A 23426-nucleotide genomic window follows, 5' to 3' on the forward strand; every position below is an offset into this window, starting at 1 on the left:
CTATGTTCTATTGATCTTTATGATTAGAGGTAAAAGGACTGTTTACAGCAGTGCATTGATTATCTGAAACAATTGGTGCAAGATGGTTTTCTTATTATCAAATTAAATAGGAACCGTACAAACTGTACAATGAAAAATTCAACAAATAATAAAACAGTACAAATTTAACCTAAAAGAAAAAGTTAAACATGTTTGTTTGCTTAGTTTTCTTGCCATGTTGATTGTGCACAGCTCTATGCAGCATGCGTTCCTGCTGGCCCATCCACCCATACCCAGTTCACCTGTAAGAAATATCAATCCTGTTGGTGGTGTAATACAGTATTCATTCAGAAAATTAGCTACTGGTGGCTTTTTATATTTTAAATTAAACTCTAGCTGATGCTATCAAAATTTTTACATAATATTTTTATTCAATCGCCTTTGTAGTATGATCAGCTCTTGATATCAGCCCATCTTAAATTAACAGGTTTCTAAAATGTTCTCTAAACAGCCTAAATGAAAAAAAAAGGCAGTAAACTTTAAATCTATGGCTGTTCACCATTTTATAAATTTGTCCTGAATGTAAATAAAAAACACGAAATTTTATTTGTATTGACAATTTTACTATCTACAAATAGGTATATACATATACTAATATATAAAAATAATATATACAGCAAATTTACTGCACAACGATGTTGGCATGAAAGAGTATTCCACAAAAACAGGAATGACAATAAATCTTTGTGAAACAGCTAAAAGGTTAACATTCCTAATACAAACCAGTTTGTCATCAGATAGTTTTAAAATAAGTTAGATGTCTAGACTGATGTACACATACTGGGCAGAAACCCCTTGCAGATGCAGAAAACAAATATAACATAACCCCTTGAAACATTACTGTATTGCTTATGAGGTTGATATTAAGATGTAACTGACAACCTCTTAGTAAATACAAAAGCTTAGTTTAAATAGCTTTTTCTTTTCGTTATTTAATAGTAAATATGAATAATTTCAATACCAATCTGACAAGTTTTCATGTATCAATAATTATACTATTTTATTCGATTAATTTTATAATTATTTATAGATTTTTCATTACATATCTTCACAAAGTAAGCATAAAATAAGAGTAACATTAAGAAATACTCAGGAAATAATGAAGGAAGAATAGCTGATACAGCAAGAAGAATAGCTGCTAGCTTCCAGGTCACTGACTGAAGATCTCTGAAGATCTCCTTCACATGGAGGGACAACAGATGAGTAGTTTCAGGAAGTAAGTAAGGAACAGAAGGCAGCATCCCGGCAAGCTCCTGGACAAAGAATTTATATAAATTTCGACCACAATATTCTCGCCAGTTCACACACTGTTCTCTAATCTAAATAATCAAATTAATGTTAACAACATGCAAGAGGTGGCACCCAAGGGCAAATTGCCGCATTTGTCAAAATCTAAAAGTATTATTATGTTTAAACAGATAAGCAACTTGGGAACTCATTCTATCTTCTCATATATTTCTTCGTGATCCCTAATAAAACGTTATTGTCCCCTGCACCCAATTCGGCAAAATTTCCTGATGCAAATATTTAAAATTAGAGATACAATACATTCACACATTTTCCATATTGTTCTTTTAATTTAATTTTTTTGTACAATCTTCTTTATTTATGCGCTTAAAAAGTACGTACAGAAGTTAGCTCACACGCAACATCCCGCGTAGTGTCAATTTTCCAGTAAATTCAGCAGTATACTTTCATGTTTTAATTGACACATTGTTATTTACAGATAATTAAAGTAGTTTATTCTGAGACACAATGGGTCAAACAAATCACTCAGATTTTTTAGAAGATTTCTTATTGAAGAAAAATATAAAATCATATAACAGGAATTATGTTTTGATATAAATAAGTCTTGTGAAGAATGTACAGCATTCCAATATAAAATTTTACTTCATAATCACTGGTATAGAAAAAAATAAATACAATTTTATTAATTTAATATTTAAGAATTACTAAATATTTATTTCCTATGAATGAGTACAATGAGTCTGTATCGTTTCGTTCCCACGAGAATCTGCAATTACGCGACTCGCCGGAAGTTCACTATCTATGGAATTTCCGGTCCATGAGGGGTTTTAGAAGTGAACGCCCGAGCACGCTGTATTTAAAAAGAAAGCACTTTTAGATTGCCTATGATATCGATCTTTCCTCCTACGTATTTAAATATGGTTAATATTTTATGAAATATTGCACTTATTTAGTATATTTTATTAAATTTTTAACAAATGCAATATCGGTCACATAATTCCTTCAAATCTTTAGTCTACAAGGTGTAGACTAGATTGAACAAATTCTCATAAGTGTGTACTCCAATAATAAATTCGAGACACTTGAGGATGGTGTACATCTAAATAATTAAACTTAATAAATTAATACTGGACCTAAGAAATAATTTTTAAGGTGGTTACTGAATCTCTAAATCAAATTATTGTTTGTTTAAAATAATGTATAACTTGGGGTATGCTTATGTTAAAATGTATAGCCAAACTCCTTGTAGACCATCCTCCATTAGATGTGAAGACTACCTTAAAAACTATTTCTTTATTTCAGGGCAACATGACAAAAAATGATAGTCACTTCAAAACGTAGATTTATAGGCGCAGTAATGATGCACCAAGTTTTATTGTTTTACCCGTAATCCTTAGGGCTAAATCAAGCTTATCAAGGACCCTTTTTACAACCTCTGTGTGGTGTGGTTTGTGTTTGGAATGCAATTGGAAAAGAAATTTCTCACGGTGTCCTTTACAAAAATAAAATTGTATATACTATCTGTTGAGAAATATAAATAAAATTTATCTGAAACTAATTTCACCAAAACCCAATAAACATAGGCTACCAAAATAACTAAAAAGCGTTACTCCAGGCCGCCAGTCTGTAACCTGAATATTATTGTACCCACACATTTGTTAAAGCAGTAAATAAAATTTGGTTTCAAAAAGCTATTGTAAAATTCTCCTACCAGCATAGTTTGAAGTAGGTAGATTTTGTGACAAATGAATTACGTATTAATAATTGCATACATGATCTATGTGATAACATCCTAAAAGTCATTCATAAGATAATTTTCAAAAACTTAACTGTAGGCTATATTTAAATAATAGTTTACCAGATTACACAATATTTTGGTGTTATTTGAAAATACTAATTAAGTTATGGAGTATCGAAAATGTGAAATACGTTCTACACTAAACTGTAGTGTTCCATAATTGTTCTATTTGCAGCAAATTCTTCAATTTATATATGACAAAAATTTGTTTCACGTTGTAACTGTTTTTCCTTTGCATTAATAACAATTGCGTTAATATCTCCGTAAAGAAATAAATAGGTAGACCTTTTACAATAACCCAAACAGGAAAACCCTTATTATTTTGATATCATTACTTCAATGTATGTTTCCAATATCAAAAATTTCTCATTCCCTGTTCATAATTTTTAATCTTGATTTACAAATAGGCAACAGAATATGCTTAATATGTACAAGACAACATATTGGCAGATTGGTCAAGAAAAGGCCGACCACACGGTGTTATAAACAGGGCCCTAGGGCCGTTTAGTTGTTAAATAAGTTTTATACACCTGAAAGAAGATGGTAGAAATTAATTCTTGAGATGTGGTGATAAACTTTTTGAAACATATCACAATGCGAAATGTCTGAAATTTTATCATCCTTTCAAATTATTCATCATAAATAACCAAATTTAAACAAGTTTAATACCTACTTAGAATTCATTGCAACCTTAAATACACTGCAAATTCTTCTTGAATTACTTCAGTACTACTCATGACTTTATAATAATGCTGAAAATTTGCTAGGATTTTCATAAACAATACATTTTCGTAGTATGTCCAAAAATAACCAATCATTCCATTTAAACACAATCCAATAAAAACTGTATAATCTTATTTATTAATTTCTTTGCTTTTGATTGCTTTGTATTATTACAGAGAACAGGTATTTTAATTTGTAGATTGTGTTGACTTATCACTTATCTTTTTATAAAGGTTTTGAAAATGTGAAGTATTTATTTTTAAATGTTACAAGGAAGAGAAACTGTTATAAAATGCAATTCTCCTAAAAGTATCTATTAGACATTTAAAATAGTACTAAATATTAATAAAGCAATACTTTTCTAATAAGGTTTATTTTACTCAAAAATTAAACGGTGGTCATAAATAAATTTTATGGCTGAAATGTTTCTAACATTCTTGTATATGCATATTTAAACCATACGGTATTTTAATATTAATTTTAATTAAACTAATGTAATTATTTATTTGTGCTCGTTATGAAACCTTTGGTTTTAAAAGGCCTCGTCCAAAAAATAAACCTTATTGAAAAATTATTGTTTTATTAAAATTTGGTACTATTTTTAATTTCTTTCCTCAATGGCTCCAAGAGTCTTCAATCTAAGACACATTTTTAAAACTACTAGTCCTTTTAACTTTAAAATATTAAATAACGAAAGAGTAAGTCAGACCACATGTTAAAATTTTTTTATTGTACTGAAATTTGTTTACAAATCTATTAAGTATCTATAAATTGAGCTAGTACTAAGTTATATTGGGCTTGACATAAATTACTTTTACATTTATTAATTAAATACATTTATCTTACTACACTAAGATAAAAATCAATAATTTACTTACCTTGAGATGATCGGACAACGCTGTAAGTACAAAGAAGCATTGAATCTCATGACCCCACTGTGAAATTTAGTTGAACGTTTTCCATGTCGTCGGGTAAGATCGCCAGACCACAGGCAGGTTGAAGTCAACAGCGATGAACCAAAACAAGCCCCACCCAACCGTGGTGTGTAACCGCGCTAATAACTGCAACCCAACTATCACAACACAATCGCGCTTGGGCTCAACGACTGACTGTGACTGGTGACTGCTCAAAGCTAACGCCAGCTGTCACCTCACTAAACCTGCGCGTGCCCTACTGCGCGTTTGAAAAGATATCCTCCATTTCTCTCTCAGTCTCTTTAACTCCGAGATAAGATAATTTCTTGTCTCTCCAGTCAATCTGTGGGTTTAAATGAAACTCATTGTTAATTATTTGTAATAACTTTTCCTTCTATAAAGAATGGCTATTTTGCGTACCTTCTATACTATATTCCATGTTTGACAGGAATTATAAGTAAAGCACTCCATTTTTCGTAAACTATTATGTATTAAATCTGTAAAAATTACATGTTATGCCTTTATTAGCTTAATATGACTACAAAGTATTTATTTAATTATGATTATTGCCTGTGGTAAAACACAATTGTGTGTGGTTATTGTCATATGAAATCTGACTCATCGCATATTTGACTACACAAATTGTAGATTCACAGCAACATATTTCACAGAACTTAAAATAACCACACCGTTAATAGCCTTAATTAATTATGTCTTGATATCATCAAAGGTAATTTAAGAATAATCAGGCTTTCCCTAAAAACTCATTACATCTGTTTTATTGACAATATAATATAACTTGAGTATAAAACCTCTCAGGGAGTTGTATACTACGTGCCCTTTCGTCGTCAGATGTTAGATATATTCCACATTGATGTAAGTGAATTATTTTATTAAAAAGATAAATGTATCATTCTTCTGCTAATTTCCGGTATATATGATACAAAATACAATAATGAACAAAACATAAACAAGTGTAATAATAAACTAACATAACAAAAATTAATATTTGTATCTGTCTCATTATAGAAATATTGGGTCTTTTGTAGAAGAGGACCGCCAGTCTTGAAATGTTTTCTATGGATACAGGACCAACAAAACCACATTGTACACTCAGTATATATGTATTGGACAAAATTTGAACACATTGTAAAGAAAAAAATGATGTTACAAACTATATAAGGGTTTATTCTTGTGGAGGCCAGAATAGGTTCATGTCCCGCCAGATAGCTTGAAACAGATCGTCATAAGACCCTTCAAACAACATGCCATCGCTATAGAACATATTTCAAGACTGGTGGCACTCTTCTACAAAAGACCCGAAATATTTATTTATTGTGTAGACTATGGTATTTAGATCCAATGCAAAAGCAGTGGTGCATCAAGAAATGTACTCTGAAGGGTGCCTTGAAAACAGTAGAGTAGAGGGTATAAAAAACTCTATATCAGGGGTCCAGCCACCCCTGGGGAAAGTTTTGAAACATTAGGTCCTAAAATTAATATTCTATAGTACTTCTCAACTAATAAGAGGAGGTAAAATATCAGCTCAGAGCATAAAGTTTTCAATAAAACCTTTCTACCACCAATCACCAGGAAGCTTATATAGGAATAATCTTCTACTACAAGTACAGTTAATATGAAGTATATGCGACTAAAACAAAATTGAATCATAAAATTAACAAGATACTTAACAAAATAGTTCAGTACAATCACTAAACAAGAGCAAAGCTGCATCATGACTTCGGATCAAAAAGTATAGATACCCTTTTAATAACCTTTTAAAATACTTAAAGTATTTAAGTACTCCGAGGTGAAATAGTAATTGGGTTTATACTGATACTGCCTAAAGAAGTCACGTGCCTTAGTAGATGGCCATAATCGGATCTCGATTGTAGGACTGTAGGTCCACGCCTAGTTTGACGAGAGTGGCTGACGTCACTTTTCTGCAGGGTAGGACAGTTAGTCCACGCCGACACCTGCGGACTAACTGTCCTACTTTTCAAAACTGACCTGGCCGTGCATTATTTTTTCTACCTGCACTTATTCTTTATTCTGGTCAGTGATGTTTCCACTACATTCGCACAGCGTACTGGTAAAGCAGTAAATATTAACAACAGTTTACTCAAGCTATCACATATGAAGTGGATTACTAATAGGGATTATATCTTAACGAATTCCACATAGCATTATATTACTTTCTGATTAATTTGGCATTGTCCTAATGAATCATAAACATCTACAGTAAGTTTGTATTAGTTATTCCTTATATTGGACCATCGTTTGTATAATACTGTATATACCAGTAGACACATTACTCGTAGTACCTACACGTTAATTGCAATGGATGGTTTATTGTTTTATTAACATTGTTAATAGTGAAAATAACCATTTAGTTCATATCTAATATGTCATTTTTAAAGTTGTACCAAATTAAGTTAAATAGATACGAAGAAAAAATATGTTATTACCTTAAATAGTGGCTCTTGGCATATAATCCAAACAGTAAACAAAACATCTGCCTACACAGACATACTAACTTACATAATAGTGACCTTATGCCGTTATCGATACGTTGTAAATATCACTCAAACAGGAATTTGATGAACGGCTAAAAAATTTGTCTAGTTTCATTCAAACTTCCAATTGCTATTCATCGCTATATAACGCTGCGAAAAAAATTAACGTTATTTCAAATAGTGATCCCGGAACGACAGGAGATAACATGTTTAATTACTAGCAGTTATAAGGACCTCGAACGCTCCAAATTATTAAATTTATTCTTAAACCCTATTAGTTTTATTCCCCTTTAAAATAAACCGTTAACCATTAAAAGTTTTAAAATTTAGTGTTAATTAATAAAAAAGCCCTAGTTAATATTGCTTTGTTTTTTCGAACAAGGTACATACAAACTTCTAAGAAGCCTACTTCTGTCAAAAGTCAAATAAACTATGCGTTTTATAACTATATAAAAGTTATATAGTACATTCTTTTGATGTCTGCATACAGTACTCATAATGCATACTCAATATTTACTAAAGTGTACAGTTAAAAGTAGACTTTTAATAAAACTTGTAGTTTATTTATCTAAATATTTGTCTTATTTGTGCTCAACAGTGGTCACAAAAAAGTTTGAAATGAGAAGTGATGTTATTATCAAGCTTACTCTATGCTTTCGTGACTAAATGTAAGGTAATTTATGATTGTGCTACTATAAAACAATGTTTACACAGAACAATTGACTAAAGTTAAGAGGCTCTTATACTATTATATAAATGTCTTGTTCTCTTTACGTGATTTTTCTGTGCATTCTTAAGATATTTTAATCGTTGTTCTCCTAGTCGGAGCGAAAACGTATCCAATAAAGCAAAGGCCACTATAATCGTTACAGACATTCTTAAGTTAGAAATGGCGTAACTAACCTGACTTTATTTTATGTCTATAATTTTGTTTCATTCTTTTTGCAGCTGTCTTATGTAGTGTACTGAAAACTATTTAGCAGATATAGAGTTTAGATCTCGAAACATCCATTCAAGTGCTACAGTGTGAGTACGACGATCCCTTGTCAACCCCTCATCAAAAGAAACCCGTGAGTCGGACAGTGGGTCCCAGGCCGGGACCGTGGACCAACTGTCCACCCCTCAAGAAGTAGGTAAGAAATGCTTCCGGCAGTTTTATGACGTGGACCTACAGTCCGTCTACCATAGTGCTCAGCGTTCATTTCTGTCAATCTTCGCTATGACTTCGACCCTTTCGACCAGCCACTTTTCGAATACGAAAAAATATGATATTCCCACTAAAAAGCCCACTATAACCGGCTTATCAACAATAACCCAAATTGTTTTTTTTATTTGCTTTGTACTAATAGCGTGTGATAACCCGCTAAGGTACAATTCACATTAACAAGATCTTCAGATTTTCCCACCTGTTAACCCAAATTTAAAATAACTCTGTAACCTGATTTTTACTACACAACAATTTGCAAAACATCTGTGTTTTGTGCAGGTGTAGGCCTTTACAGAATATCATAAACCTTTCAATATTAGTAAACAATAGATTCATAACGAAGGCAATAAACCCTAGGTTCAATTAAAAAATTACCGTGCGGTAAGTGTAGAACGTACTCAACGAAATTTTAAGCGATATCCTACAGTAAGTTTATACGCGTGGGAAAGGAAACGAACTTCCGGTGTTGTGCGCTCCCGTTGAAGCCTCCTTAGAATATTTGGTAGACTATACAAGTTAAAACGTTATCCATTAAAATTGGCAACTCAGAGTAACAACTCAAGTCATCAGTTACGCAATTGTGTACTTTGGAAAATATTGCATATACAATTAGTTTCCATCAAACGCAATCAAATCGGTTACAATTTTAGTCTGAATAGAAATACTCGTATGTTTAGTGATGAACTGACCTATATGAAATTATTTATGGCTTTTGCTTAACATAAACATTTAATTAAATGCACATATTTTTATAATCTTGTTATGTTAATTTGCATTCCTTACCAAAACTCTAAAGCCAGTAAATCCGTATTTGAAGATAACCCATTAACCAGATTAAAAGCAATAGAGTATACGAAATGAGTCTAAACGTCATGGTTGAGGTGGGCCGCTGGAGAGTTTTATCTGGTTCAAGAATGTTAAGAAGTTCTAAAAAAGGAACCGAGCCAAAGGAACTTGGGTGACAAAGTGCTCAAAACTCTTCTAGCCCGCACGGTACTAGACAAGAAAACACGTCTCACTAAACCTGCCGATCAAACATTTAAATGCAATTTTCAAATTTATTCAACTTTCAAATATAAGGTTAAATTGAGAGGCTTATATTACTAAGTAAAAAGGTAAACATGATACATTAATAACGATATAGATATTTGCCTGTCTAGGCCCTCTTTCCTCCTTATAACTTAGAGAGGTTGTAAAACAATAACGTGTAATTTGATTTAAAATATTTTTTATAATTAATCCACCGTTTTCTATTATACTTTGTTAGTTGAGTACAATGTCAAGGGTGAAATGGAACGAATCAAATTTGATAGAGAACGTTTCATCGTTATCTACCTGTGAGATCTGTGGACTGTGTGAAGTCAGCTGTAGGCTACCCGGAAACTGCCTTAGCTTTGTGCTATTTTTTACTACTCCTCATGTAGCAGATTTCTGTACTGATGGATATTTTTTATCATTTTAATAGTTTATTTTGGTTATGTGTACTTAATTGTAAAAACACTCCATTGAAAGCGTCAGCAAGTAGTTTTGTCATTTGAAAGTAACCAGATAATTTTAAAATGTTCACATACACACTAGTCTTAGTTTATAAGAAATTTGTATCTTTGAGTCTTTATTTTAATCTGCCTATATACAACATTATACATTGAAATAAAGGTACTTTACCCGAGGAATAAATTACATTATGTTAACAATTCATGTAAATTTATTATTCTCGTTTAGAAGTTCATCATTAATGTAAAAATTAAAACACTTTTAACTTTATACATAACATTTTATAAACAGTTCTGATAGATTAGTTTATATTAGCAATAAAATAGACACTTTTAGAAAACAATCTGATTTCTGGAGTAGGATAAACTCAAACAATATAAATATTCGGCGAGGACTTCCTTAAGCCTGGCAGGCTCACGGTTCGAACCGAGGGGCGAGGGAGTGTTGGTTTATTGCACCCTCGTCACATTTGAGATAATGGGTCATTGACAGGTGCAACATGCTATGGAGGACCTCCCGTATCCGGTTGTGACACATTGTACTGTCTATAGCTTTCGTCTCGCACAAACAATTACTACATAAATTCCTGGAAATCATGAGCATTGTTGTACATTTGTTTTCATTGAAACACTGAAGCAATTCACTATTTTGTTTGTGTTGGAATTATTCAACAAAATTGCATAGTTTGTTCTATTATGGTGGCATAACAGTAGTGGAATATCTGACATGGTTGAGGAAGAAATTAACACGTGTTATCGATCGGTAAATAACTATCGTAATAATGGATGAACGTTAAAAAATATAAATCGACGAAAATAAATCTATTTTGTAGTTTGGAGTTTATCATATTTTTCTAATAGTTATAACATGAGTCTAACAGTTTCCACTAGATAGTCCTTTTGGTTACAGTTTTAGAAAACTACTCTTATTACAGGAAACAACCTCAGATCCGTCAGAAGAGACAAATTCTTACCAATGTACATATCTGATCACGAAGGCCTTTCTTTAGCAGTTTGTCAGAAGATAAAAAAAACTTAAAAAGTATAATGAAAATCATTAGTAAGAATTCAAACTATACTACAAAAAAAGATTAACACAGTATTTTCATTGAAACTGGTGTAGAAAAACAGTTATTTAAATAAATTTGTATATATACTTTTAGTAATCATTCCAAAAATGCTCCTTTAAAAAGAAAAATTATATTTCACAAAATAAAACATGGAATTTTAAACAGTGCCATCATTTATTTGTGTATTACCAAGCCTAGCTTTTTTAATTGTGTTCTAGTTAGATTGTATCTTATTATATTATATTCGTGAGTTAAGAAATGTCTGGAAGTTTTATTATAGGATTAACTATGAGATTACGTAGGAAGTACATAAAAATGCCACATCAGTATCAATGTCTACAGAAATAATTTCTTATCATTACTGCCATCATACATTAATTACTACAGTTTGTTCACTTTAAAAACAACTGTTATTGGAAGGGCTGATTCAATCAAAAGGGAGTTTTAATAGTTTAGCTCTACTTCACCTTCCACTTTGTGTAGTGTTTGAAATCTGACATTCTGTCACAGCCTTAACTACTGGAATCTGGAGTCCACGTCCGTATAAAAGGATCCGACAAAGATCAATACAGCAGAGTACATTAGGAATATGATTTCGATATCCTTGATTTTGCCAGCTTAAATAGGGTCCTGACATGATAGCCTAGGCCAACCAATTAGCCTAGACAGTCGGTAACGAAGAAGCTCAAAACGCAATCTCGGCAACAGAGACACATACACTACAAAAGAGTGTCTGTCTCGTTTACCCAGAAACAATACACACAAGAAGAGGCATTTTCAATGTTTCATCAGCTGCACAATTAAAATGGAGCAAAATTCAAAATGCACATTTATCGCTTTGGTTTAGAGGCTTGCGTGTTAAAAATAAATGCTTTTTACTAATTCAATATAATATAAACAAAGTAGCAACACGCCACACCACGTGTTGCATAACAAACTGAGTTTGCATTCAAAATTTCAAATCTATAACACATTTTATTTTCGATATACCTGCAGGCAGATAGAATGATAAATAGTCGCACAGAAGAGACATTTTTATATACCCCCGGTAGATAAAATAAAAATTGTGTTGGCTTACTGAGTGATAACAACCCAACCTAGTCTATATCAAAATGTTAACAGAAGAAATCTTTCTCGAGATAACTTACCACATTATAGTCTCATATTGAATTATGTTTTATAGCAGTGTTCCAGTAATGAAAGTTTCGGTGAGCTAAATTGGGGAACTACAACTCAAGAGTTCTCTGATATTAAATATTGTCACCTACTTTTAACATTGACTTTCCACTCTGGTAATTTTTTCATTTTACCATATGAATAAAAATTTTCCATGTAAAAAAGTCTTTATTGGACTAGGTTTGTTCTCAAATTTATTTATTCTGCCATATTTTCATTGCCCCAATGTTTGCATATAATACCAATAAAAATATAATAGCTAACGCTAGGCCATATCCCATGGAATGACATTCACCATTATCGAACTCAGTGTTATCAGCCAAATTCAATGGTTGACCTCATTCTTGTTTATGTAGAAATGAAGTTTCAATTAAGTCTAATTATGAAATATTTTTCGAAATGATACACATGATCTTGTCATATGATACATTCACGTTCTTTTCATTTTATTGCGTTTCATACTAGTGTTTAAATAATAAAAGTCTATACATCTAGTCACCACTCACCTTAAAAATGGTGTGGGATGTGTTGGAATAATTAGTCTACATGTGTTAATACGTCATACAAGTTTTTACCCGCGGGTAAAAAAAAATCAAAGTCCGAAGCCAACTTTATCAAAACACGTATGATGTCATATAATGGTCCTCTATAATGTGTTTCAAACGTAAGTAGTCATATGATCAGGTTCATCATATGACTACCTAATTTATAATTTCAGTGTTTATGGTTAGACGATCAGAGGTACAATATCTTATATCATGTTTGGTTGGTATAGGAGCATTCATTTCTCGTTCAAATTCATCATATTTCCGATGCCACAACTGAATTTACCTCGTTACTGTCATCAAGAAATTATTTACACTGGTCTCCGAAAACAGCTTTGCTTAAAAAACCGCTTATTTCCAGCTATTGTGATCTACTGCCGGTCTAATGTATTTTTAGTGCCATAGATGAGTTTTCATCGTTGTCCTGACGAGGGAAATATATTTACCTTCTTAGGAATGAGAAGCCTACTTCGATCAAATCTCTCTCTGGTTCCGAGCATTTCAACTGACTTCGAGTTTATTGTAGTTACGGTTCCATAGTTGAATTTGCCTTATTTACCCGATTAACAAAATGTTGACGAAAAAATATATATACAGTCCTAAGAGACTGAGAACAGGAGTTTAGTGTCAGCTAAATTTGATTATATAATATAAATAAAATAGTGCTTAAATTAAATAAACATATTGGTGTGCTGCCTTAGTATAATGTTTACACAGAAAGGTTGATTACTTGACAGGCTCATTCAATAAAAATTACGAAACTTTAAAGACCAAGAACTTTCGCTATTTTTAAGTCCATTATGGTGGAGCCCGGAAAGTTTTTCGAAATAAGAATAGGCCCATATTCGTTCCAGGAACCGTAGGAATGTCTATGTAAAGTTTCAGTACAATCGGTTGAGTAGTTTACGCGTGAAAACACAACGAAGAAACAAAGGCACTGTGGCATATATAATATTATTAGGACGTTAAAATATATAATGGGTAAATTGAGTTTGTTTACAAATATATTTATTGTGCTTTGTTACCAATATCACAATGGTTACCCATAAGACTAATGTAATACATGCTAAATGTCACCCAAATCTCATGGTGTGACGTTTACCACAATCGAACGCAGTGTTCCTCACACAGTACTGAAGCTTCATGCATAAACAAACGTCTATATGTTAGTTAGTTTCTGATATATCGTGCGGAAAGACAGTTTTAAATGAAAGTTGTCCAGCCCCACGACTGATAGGCTTCCCACTAAGTCAATTGTCATATAACCTCATGATCGGGGCAAGGTAGTTTATTGAGCTAAAGGGGCCCGACTGGTTAACATCCCAGATGCTGTTTATTGTTTGGTTGATCATAATATAATAAATATATAGCAGGTTCTTTCTTTACTGCCATTATCAGAGCTAATATTTATATAAAATATACAAGACTTATAATTTTTATTACTTTGATCAATAACATTGTAGTAATAGCGTTTAATAGTAAATAATCAACACTGGTTTATGCATAATACGTAACAGACCAGTTATCTTAATTGGTTATGAGAACTAGCTCCTGAATAAAATTTCATAATGAAATGACAGTTGTTGCTTGCAAAATGATTAATTTTAATTTCCTGTTTTACTTAATAAAAGACAACATATTTAATACAGGCAAATGTTATATAATTTTATTTTAGCATTGGAACATATGATACGTCAAAAATATATATTTTATGTGTGTTTGCTAAACTCAATACTTTCAAAACATTTGTTGAGTATCTGGCATTATTGAGAATTTGAGTTTTCATATAGTAAAATAATGCAACATTTTGTTATGAATGTATTGTTTGTTATTTACGGTGATTTAATTGGACATACATAGTACAGATACAATAAACATTCCAAATGTATATTTATATTTATTAATTAATGTAATTAAGGTTGAATAAAGTTTAATAATTAAAATATTGTTTTCTATTTATTCTATGATTTGTATGAAAAACCACATTTTAAAACTATAAGTTAGATACACAATTGCAAATATACATAAAATAAAGATAAATATTTAAAGGTTGAATTGAAACTAATTCTTTTTAGGCTGCTTTACATAACAATCCACATGAATTATTAAATTTGCGCTGAGGCTGGAACGCCTTCAGAATTGCCCCTGCAACATAGCAACATGACGGTCGCCGGCGACTTGCTCTGGCACAGACTGTACTTCTGGACTTTGTGACACTGGACTTACTGACACTGCTGTATTTTAATAATATTAAACTCCTGGACTTATTGAAAACTGGACTTTATGAAACTGCGTTATATTTTAAATTAATATTAGAGAACTGGACTTTGTGAAAACTGGACTTTATGAAACAGCCAGTATTAAAATGGCAAAATACAAGGTCCTGGACTTAATGAAAACTGGACTTACTGAAGCCTAGTCAAAATACAAGGTCCTGGACTTAATGAAAACTGGACTTACTGAAGCCTAGTCCTTAATTTATGTCTAGGTATCAGGCAATGGGCGGTGCAAAGTAACAGTGCTTCATTATTATTATGGTCATTCGTATTTGGAGACAATTTTCTCCTCAATCAAGATAAATTTCGGATATTATTTTGGACATTTAATGGAAACGAAAACCATTTTCTCTCTTTAGATTCATGATTTAACTGTGTGCTTTTGTCTAATAGTATGTTCTTTGATCTTATTCCATATTTTTATATTTCCCCATTTGAACTAACAATTATTCTTAGAAGCTCAACAGTAATTTTAAAAATATTAAAAAATGAACCTCAATCTTGTAAATCAACGTATAGGCTCCATTTGGTCAGTTATCGAAGTGCAGAACTTTAATACTTATTAAAACACCTATACACACTATACATTATATTGTTTCATTTTCAGTTTAATATTACACATTTTTATTGGTCCTTCGAACAACTGCTTAAGAAAGTAGAAGCAAACAGCTATAGATTCGGTTATTTTTCATTCGTGATTCCTCAGATTCATTTATGACATTAGACAGAGTAGATATATGCAGTATATGCAGGTTTTGGGTCGCTTTTGGAGGCGAACGGATATAGATTCGGTAAATTTTTCATTGAGATTTCTTATTTCTCAGCTTCATTTATGGTACATTGAACCAGTTTTTACATAGAATTTCCGTTCATCTCCAAAAGTGAGCCAGAACTGGTATATATATATATATATATATATATATATATATATATATATATACTCGAATCGATACATGGTAATATATAAATATATTGAAGCACCAAACAAGTAACTGATGCGAGCAGAAATTTATTAGAAGTATCAACATTTGAGTGAAAGGATATATTTTAGTTTATTTTAATGTAGTAAATAATTTTTGAAAAGATCTTTTAATTTCATTTTTAATTTGATCATTAAAAATTGGAAGTGTTCAATTTTTAGTTTAATTTTTATTATAATAAAAACCTTTTATTTCCAGAAGAAGTTTCGTTTTCTTTCTTTTAGCAAGTAAAATTCCACCAAGTAATTCATTTTATACCGACCTTTCGGTATAGACTAATAATACAATAGGAAAAGTTAAATAAGAATTCAATGAAACCAACCAAAACTCAATAGCTAAATATGTTTAGTCTTCACAGGCACGATCAGACGAATCCCAAGGTTTATACTTAGAATCAAATGAGCCAAATCAAACTAATATATAACAGAATTGAGGAAGTAACTGTCAATAAACGAAAACAATAATTGTTGATGTTGGTGGCAAAGCCCCCCCCCCCCTAGACTGGAATGCCATCTCTGGGCGGTGAACGGAACTATGTGGTGACTAAGCTGGCAGTGCTGGCTGGTAGCGCAACGACAGCATACTTTAGAAACTAACTTTCAATAGCTGCTAAAAGCAATATAATCAAAGGTAGGAGTTTCTATGATGAACATAATTTTTTATAATTATATAAGTGTGAGCTAATGACCTAGTAAAGCCACATTTTCGCTTCTACAAATTAATCTGTCCCTTCGAATGATACTTTAACTAATTTGCAATAATAACCTTTATTTTAGTTAGAATAGGGTTTTACTAGAGTAAGATTTATCTTAACAAGTAGGCTACATTATACTTAAAGGTAATTTAACAGAAAGTAATGCTATATAGTATGTCTTAAAAAAGAACTTTTAATATTGTACTAATATACGTGTATATTAATTTTAATTGTTTTAAACTGTGTACCTTATATAAGTACGTTCACGGTTTTTACTTATTTTTTACAAAATGTTTGCATATGCTGATACTTTGATTAGGTACCCGTATGGTGTGTGTGTGTTCTATTCCTTAGCATGGAGTGAGATCTGAAGTGTGTATATGTTACACTCAAACTCCAAATTCGGACAATGTCCGAAATTTTTACTCTCTTCGCGTTGTGGACAACGTGAATTACACACGTCGCGGAGTGACCATTTTATTTGGACATTGGCCGAAGCGAAGTACCCAGAACGCGTAGTGAGCAGGGGCGCACCCAGAATTTTGGTTTGGGGGGGGCTTCGGCTTCCCAAGTATAAAATGTACGCCTATAGTTTTCCATTACATGACCTTCAATGACCAGTAATATATAATTAGTTGGCCTATAACATATCGAACTACAATAATGTAACATTTGGTACATCACTGTATTACATGATCATTAGATAATTGAGTAAGCTAAAACCAACTGTCTGTGGCCTGTTTCATAATCAACTACAAGTTAATCTTATTAGAGAAAAATTTAAGTTAATAGGCTACTATTACATTAAACCAGCTTTTAGCTCAATTAAAACCTTATTAAAATTACAAGTTAAAGCTTTATATTGATTTTTATTATGAAATGTCATCCTGGAATAAGTTGGACTGTCATTAATTAGTTTTAAGTTTTCAAGGAAAGAAATAATACATTTAAATTACAAATGTAAATTTAATGATTACAAAATGAGATGTAAGTTAAAGTTAAAATATTTACAAGACAAAATCTAGACGTCTGGTCGATTTTTTGAGAATAGAAACTACCTCTGTATTGGTCACTTCTATTTCACGGTGAATATTCAAAGCCGCCAGTCCACTCAGTCTGTTAGCACCCATGGTATTCCTTAGATAGGTCTTGAGTCTACGTAATGTTGAGAACGACCTTTCTGCTGTACTCGTAGTTACAGGGATAGTGCACAATATTTTCAACAATATGTGGATGTTAGGAAACATGTCCTTATCACACAAGTTCAACAAATCAATTACATTTCTTGGTGTGTTGGTGTGGGTCTTAAAGCTGTTGTGCCACAACTCAAACTCGGCTTTGAGCAGGCTTTCGTTGTTCCCACCACTTTCAATTATGTCATTTTTATAAAAACAACACAGCTGCAGATAATTAAGTTTTGAGGTTTCTTCCTTTCCACGTGATCCATCGGCTGTAGGCATCAGACACTCAAACCCCTTCAATATGTCTTTATGTTTCATGAATCGGGATTCCAAAGAACTTATCAAAGATTCAATCCAAGGGATGAAAATAGATCGCCGGTAGTACACTTCAGGCGTATCTGCTGGTGTGTTGTTTCTATTTTGTTGTCTGCCAACTGTTCGGGGCATGGAGATTTTACATCCAAAGTTGTTGGCCATATGGGTAGCCTCTTCAAACAAGGAGTGAAACTCTTCATCCGCATTTGTTCTTATGGATTTTAGGCTTTCAAGTACAGTTTCAGCATGTGTGATTGCAGAAGATAGTTCCAAATCACTTCCTTGCAGCTTTTTGCTTAGGTTTACAGTGTAACCAAGGAGCTTGTCTGATGCCAAGAGAGAAATGATGAATTCGCCTTGACGTAAAGAGCTGAGTAAAATAAGAGTTCCAGAAGAAGAGTCTCTATCACTCCAGTTTTTTATTTCCTCCAACGCTACTTCAACTGGTTGAAGAAGCTCCTTCATGACAAAGACGGCATCATGCCTTTGCACCCATCTTGTTGGACAAAGTTGTAGCAGTTTTTTCCTGTTGGTTTCAACATTTATCTCCGATGCAATACACTGTTGTAAAACGGCTTGTCTTTTAGGAGTGTTGAAAAAATTATACACCCTCTCTACTATTCCGAAACAGTTTCTGATAGGTGCAACTTCAGAAGCGTTTGATAATGCCAGATTAAGGCTATGAGAAGCGCAATGCACAAATATTGCTGTGGGGTGAGCTTCTTGGATACAGGCTTGGGTCCCATTAAACTTCCCACTCATGGCAGCCGCTCCATCGTACCCCTGGCCACGTAGGTTATTGACGTCAATGTTACTATCTTCAAGTCCTTTTATTACAGTTTTTGCCAACTCCCTACCGGTTGTGGAGGTTAGTGGCATGAACTTGAGAAATTGCTCACATATTTGGTAATTATTTGATGCATCAGAATCTACGTATCGTAGACACAACGAAAACTGTTCAATTGTTGAAACATCGGACGTTTCATCTGCGAGAATACTAAAAAACTTAGCCTCTTTAACTTTAGTTGCTATTTTTTCAGTTATGATCTGGTTACAAGCATCAATTATTTGGTTTTGGAAGTTCCAACTTATGTACGTAGCATTTTTTCCACATGATTCAAAGTGTTTTTTTAAATCTTGATCCCCCGCTTCAATTCTGGCTCTAAGCAGTGCTCTAAAGTTACCCTCATTCTCGGCAGGTCTACGATTTATATCAAACTCGCCATAATCTCTATGGCCCCTAAGAGCAATATTTTGCCTTCCACACAAAATAATAGTGTCTATTATCGGAAGGATTCTTTTCACGTTGTTTTGGGCTTGAAGGTCTTTCCCTTTATCAAGGGATTTGTCGATTGATTTGATTTCACTATCCATTACTCTTTTAAAGTTAGCTGCGCTTACACAAGAGTCCTTGTGGTACTGTGAGGCTGCATGCTTTTCAAATTTTTCTAATGCTTTTTTCCAGTTAGAAAAACCTTCCTCAACAAGTTGGCCAGTATGTTGAGCGTTACTCTTGCCTACTTCTTTTTTGGAAAAAAGCATACAATGAACACAGTATGCAGAGTCTTCAATTCCAGAATAAGACAGCCAAGTATATTTATTTAGCCATGAAAACAAAAATTTTCGTTGTTGAGTCCCGTACGTTCTGTAAGGAAAGTTAAAACTACTTTGAGGGACCCATCTGTCATTCAACACTTTTAACTTTTCACTGTCTGTCAATTTTTTTGTTTTAAACAAAGCAATGTCTAAGTTATTTTGACTTACATCGGACTGCAGAGTTCTTACGTTAGCTCCCGAGACATCCTCCAACACAAACTCAGGCTGTTCAGCACATGTAGGCAGCTCCTTACTTGCCGAAATATTTTTGTGGCATTTCAACGGTTTAAAATAGTTTTGTATACTAGCTTTTCTTTTATCACCCATAACTTACTAGACTACTGTCCAACCAATTTGTCAGACCTAGACCACAAACACAGCTTGAACTTGACAGCCAGACAACCCATAACACACACTATACTGCAATTCGATAAAACTACGACTGTCAACTGGACAAAAGACAAATTCACTGCCGGGGCGGGCACGGGCGCGTCTGGTGAGAGTTGTGGAAACTAGAGCTGGTCGCCCATGGCAACGGCACGTAGTCATCGCCATAGAGCAGGATGGAATGGAGGGAGCTAACACAGCAGCGCAGGCAGTTATACTGTGAATACATACGTCTAAATATTTGTTTCACAACTCTTGATTTCTATGATTTAATCTGTGTTACTTTAATAAATAGGTTTAACGTTACCATTCATTATAGTTTATAAAAGTACGATAAAACATATATGATGATACATAACGAATGATTAGTCACATACAGTATTTATTAGTCGGATATATCAGGTCCTTGGGGGGGGCTTAAGCCCCCAAAGCCCCCCCTGGGTGCGCCACTGGTAGTGAGTAAACGAAAGTAGTCTACCTTTTTTCTTAAATAAGCAAGTTCACCGGAGATTGATCAAAATTATAATACCCATAGCCCGATGTGGGTAATCTAATTTACCCACGTCGGGTTGTGGGTATTTGTAATTTGCGCAAACGCCGAAAAGCCTCCAAACACAACCATACGATACTCGAATTCACTTATGAGTATCGAGAGTTGAAATACATTTAGCTGGATAACGGCGTAAAAAAGGATTTGTGGTACGGATGGAACTTCAATTTAAGGTAAAGGTAACTTCCCACTAGACAGATACGCATTTCACTTATCCAACTATATTGCTATGATATTGGACTTATTCTTTGTTGTAGCCCATTAAACATTATAACATTTCTTCCGCAGTGTTGGTAAATACTAGACCATTGCCGGTAAAAAGAAAAACAAACAATTAAGTTTAATTTAGCTTACTTTCCTTCTAAATAGAATAATACTGTGTTATCAACTTAGGAATAACACAATAACACAAAAATATTACTTTGGTTTATATCTCTTCTGAGTCGATTTGATACATCTCAAAGTATGTTTAATTTCATTTATTTATTTGCAAACAATTCATGAATACAATTGACTTATCAAAATTGTAAAACCAAAATTGGAATAATACCTGCAGAGACTCCACGTCTGTGTGCAGGATTAGAGTTCTTAAGTCAGTCCAGCAGCACTAATAAACTTATTTATTTGAACTTTGTTAGCTTACATTAACATTAAATAAATGAACTGCTAAATGTAATATAATTATAAACTAAAACATTGTATAGCCTACATCCAGCATATATATGTAAAAAATATTAACAAACATTTGCGGTATTCTACGACATTCTATTAATTTATAAAGCTAAAGAAAGTTAATACAAAAAATAAGAGAAAGTTACATACGTTACTGTCAGAATAATCGGAGCCAGACAAGCCAATCGTATATTATGTTGCAGAATAGGTGCAAGGAAGCGCGTTACTTGTGTGTGTGTGTGTGTGTGTGTGTGTGTGTGTGTGTGTGTGTGTGTGTGTGTGTGTGTGTGTGTGTGTGTGCGCGCGCGCGCGCGCGCGCGTTAAATATTGTTGGCACAATTCTTAAAAGCTTATATGTCTCTGGTCTTGTGTGGAGGCTATGCTATACTATATTTGAATAACATTTGCAAATTAAACAAAACAAAACAATTATAAATAATTTAACAAAACTGGAACAACAATAGCAGATCAAGAATAACTGAGTGACAATAACAAAGCAATAACAAGGAAATTAATAACAAAATGAGTGAATAACAAGAAAAGTTCAACAATAACAGGATAAATACAACAGCAACAAGATAAATGCAACAACGACAAGATTAATACAATGCTTAAATAAAATTAATATATAAAAGTAACAATAATAATAACAATAATTTACTTTCGATTACTACCTATCCTAAAAATAATCGACTACAAAAATGTTTTGCTTTAGTTTTAAACTTTGGTTTACCATCAAACAGCAATGTACCACCATACTCTAAAAGAAACCTATTAAACAACTTAACACCAGAATAACAAAATTGCCTTCTAGAAATTTCCTTTGAAAAATTAGGTATTAATAAGATTACATTATTGGAAGAGCGTGTGTTCTCTCTTTTTCTTTAAAACTATAATTTTCAATGTTTTTAAAAATGTGGCAAAGAGTACATAAAGCATACAACTGTTTAAAATTAAAAATATCTTCTTGTTGAAATAAGTGTGTAACAGGATCAAACTTTCTTAAATTATAGATATTTCTCACTGCAAATCTCTGATTTAGTACCACAGGCTGAAGGATAGTTTCATACGTACTACCAAAATGAATAATTCCATATCTTAAAGTACCCTCGAACCACGAGGTGTACAGTTGTTTTAGATGTTCTGCTGTAATAAAATGTTTCATATGGTACAATGCATAGATAATTTTTTTTAACTTAACACTTAATGCATCAATGTAATAATTCCATTTTAAATTTCGGTCAATTATTAATCCTAGATATTTAACTTTATCAACTATTTATATTTTATCACAGGTACAGTTATAGTCATAAAACATGTGTGTTTATGGCAGAAAATATCAAATTCAATTTATTTACAATCTTTATCTCTATTATAAGATAATAAACATTTAGATTTTGAAGTATTGACAAGAAGTTTGCTTTTTATTAACCATTGTGATATCATATTTAAATCGTGACTAATTAACATTTTCAACCTTTCTTTATTGTAGGCAGAGCATACTAAAGAAGTATCATCAGCGTAGGCAAAAATAGAAGAATATAGATTTAATGTTAGCAATTCATTTATATAAATTATAAACATTAGAGGACCAAGAACTCCCCCTGGTGCAACACCATATCTCAGTTCTAATATGTTACTGGTAAAAGAGTTTATTTTCACAGTTTGTTTTCTATTTTTACAAAAGGTAGTCAACCAATCTAATGCCCTCCCGCCAATTCCATAGTACTGTACTTTTTTTAAGAGAATGTCAATATCAACAAGGTCAAAGGCTTTTTGAAAATCAAGATAGATGGAAACTGTGTTTTTATTTGCATTTATAGAGTCAGAGATGTGTTTAATATGGTTTTCTAATACTAAATCTGCTCCTTTTTTTCGGTACAAATCCAAACTGTTTATTTGAAATGATTGATCTAGAATTTAAATATGCAAATAATTGGTCCTTTACTATTGTTTCAAAAATCTTAGCTATACTACTAATCAACTAGATAGGCCTGTAAGATGAGACTTCCTTGCAATTACCAGCTTTATAAATAGGAACAACAA

The 23426-nt window shown here is 32.6% G+C and overlaps 1 protein-coding gene and 1 long non-coding RNA gene across 2 annotated transcripts; both read right to left on the reverse strand.

Moving 5' to 3' along the window:
* Nucleotides 1-209: 209 nt before the first annotated feature.
* Nucleotides 210-4972, reverse strand: LOC124370175. Its single transcript, XR_006923163.1, has 3 exons — nucleotides 4687-4972; nucleotides 1129-1292; nucleotides 210-281 (listed from the first exon to the last, which is right to left on the reverse strand). It is a non-coding gene; the product is annotated as an uncharacterized LOC124370175 (long non-coding RNA).
* Nucleotides 4973-17686: 12714 nt separating this feature from the next.
* LOC124370180 (52 kDa repressor of the inhibitor of the protein kinase-like) lies at nucleotides 17687-20585 on the reverse strand. The gene has a single exon (XM_046828472.1). The coding sequence runs from the start codon at nucleotides 20096-20098 to the stop codon at nucleotides 17687-17689; it is 2412 nt and encodes an 803-aa protein (XP_046684428.1). The 5' UTR covers nucleotides 20099-20585.
* Between the last annotated feature and the right edge of the window lie 2841 nt (nucleotides 20586-23426).

This window comes from Homalodisca vitripennis, unplaced genomic scaffold, assembly GCF_021130785.1.
Source record: "Homalodisca vitripennis isolate AUS2020 unplaced genomic scaffold, UT_GWSS_2.1 ScUCBcl_1;HRSCAF=141, whole genome shotgun sequence".
Classification (NCBI taxonomy): Eukaryota; Metazoa; Arthropoda; class Insecta; order Hemiptera; family Cicadellidae; genus Homalodisca; species Homalodisca vitripennis.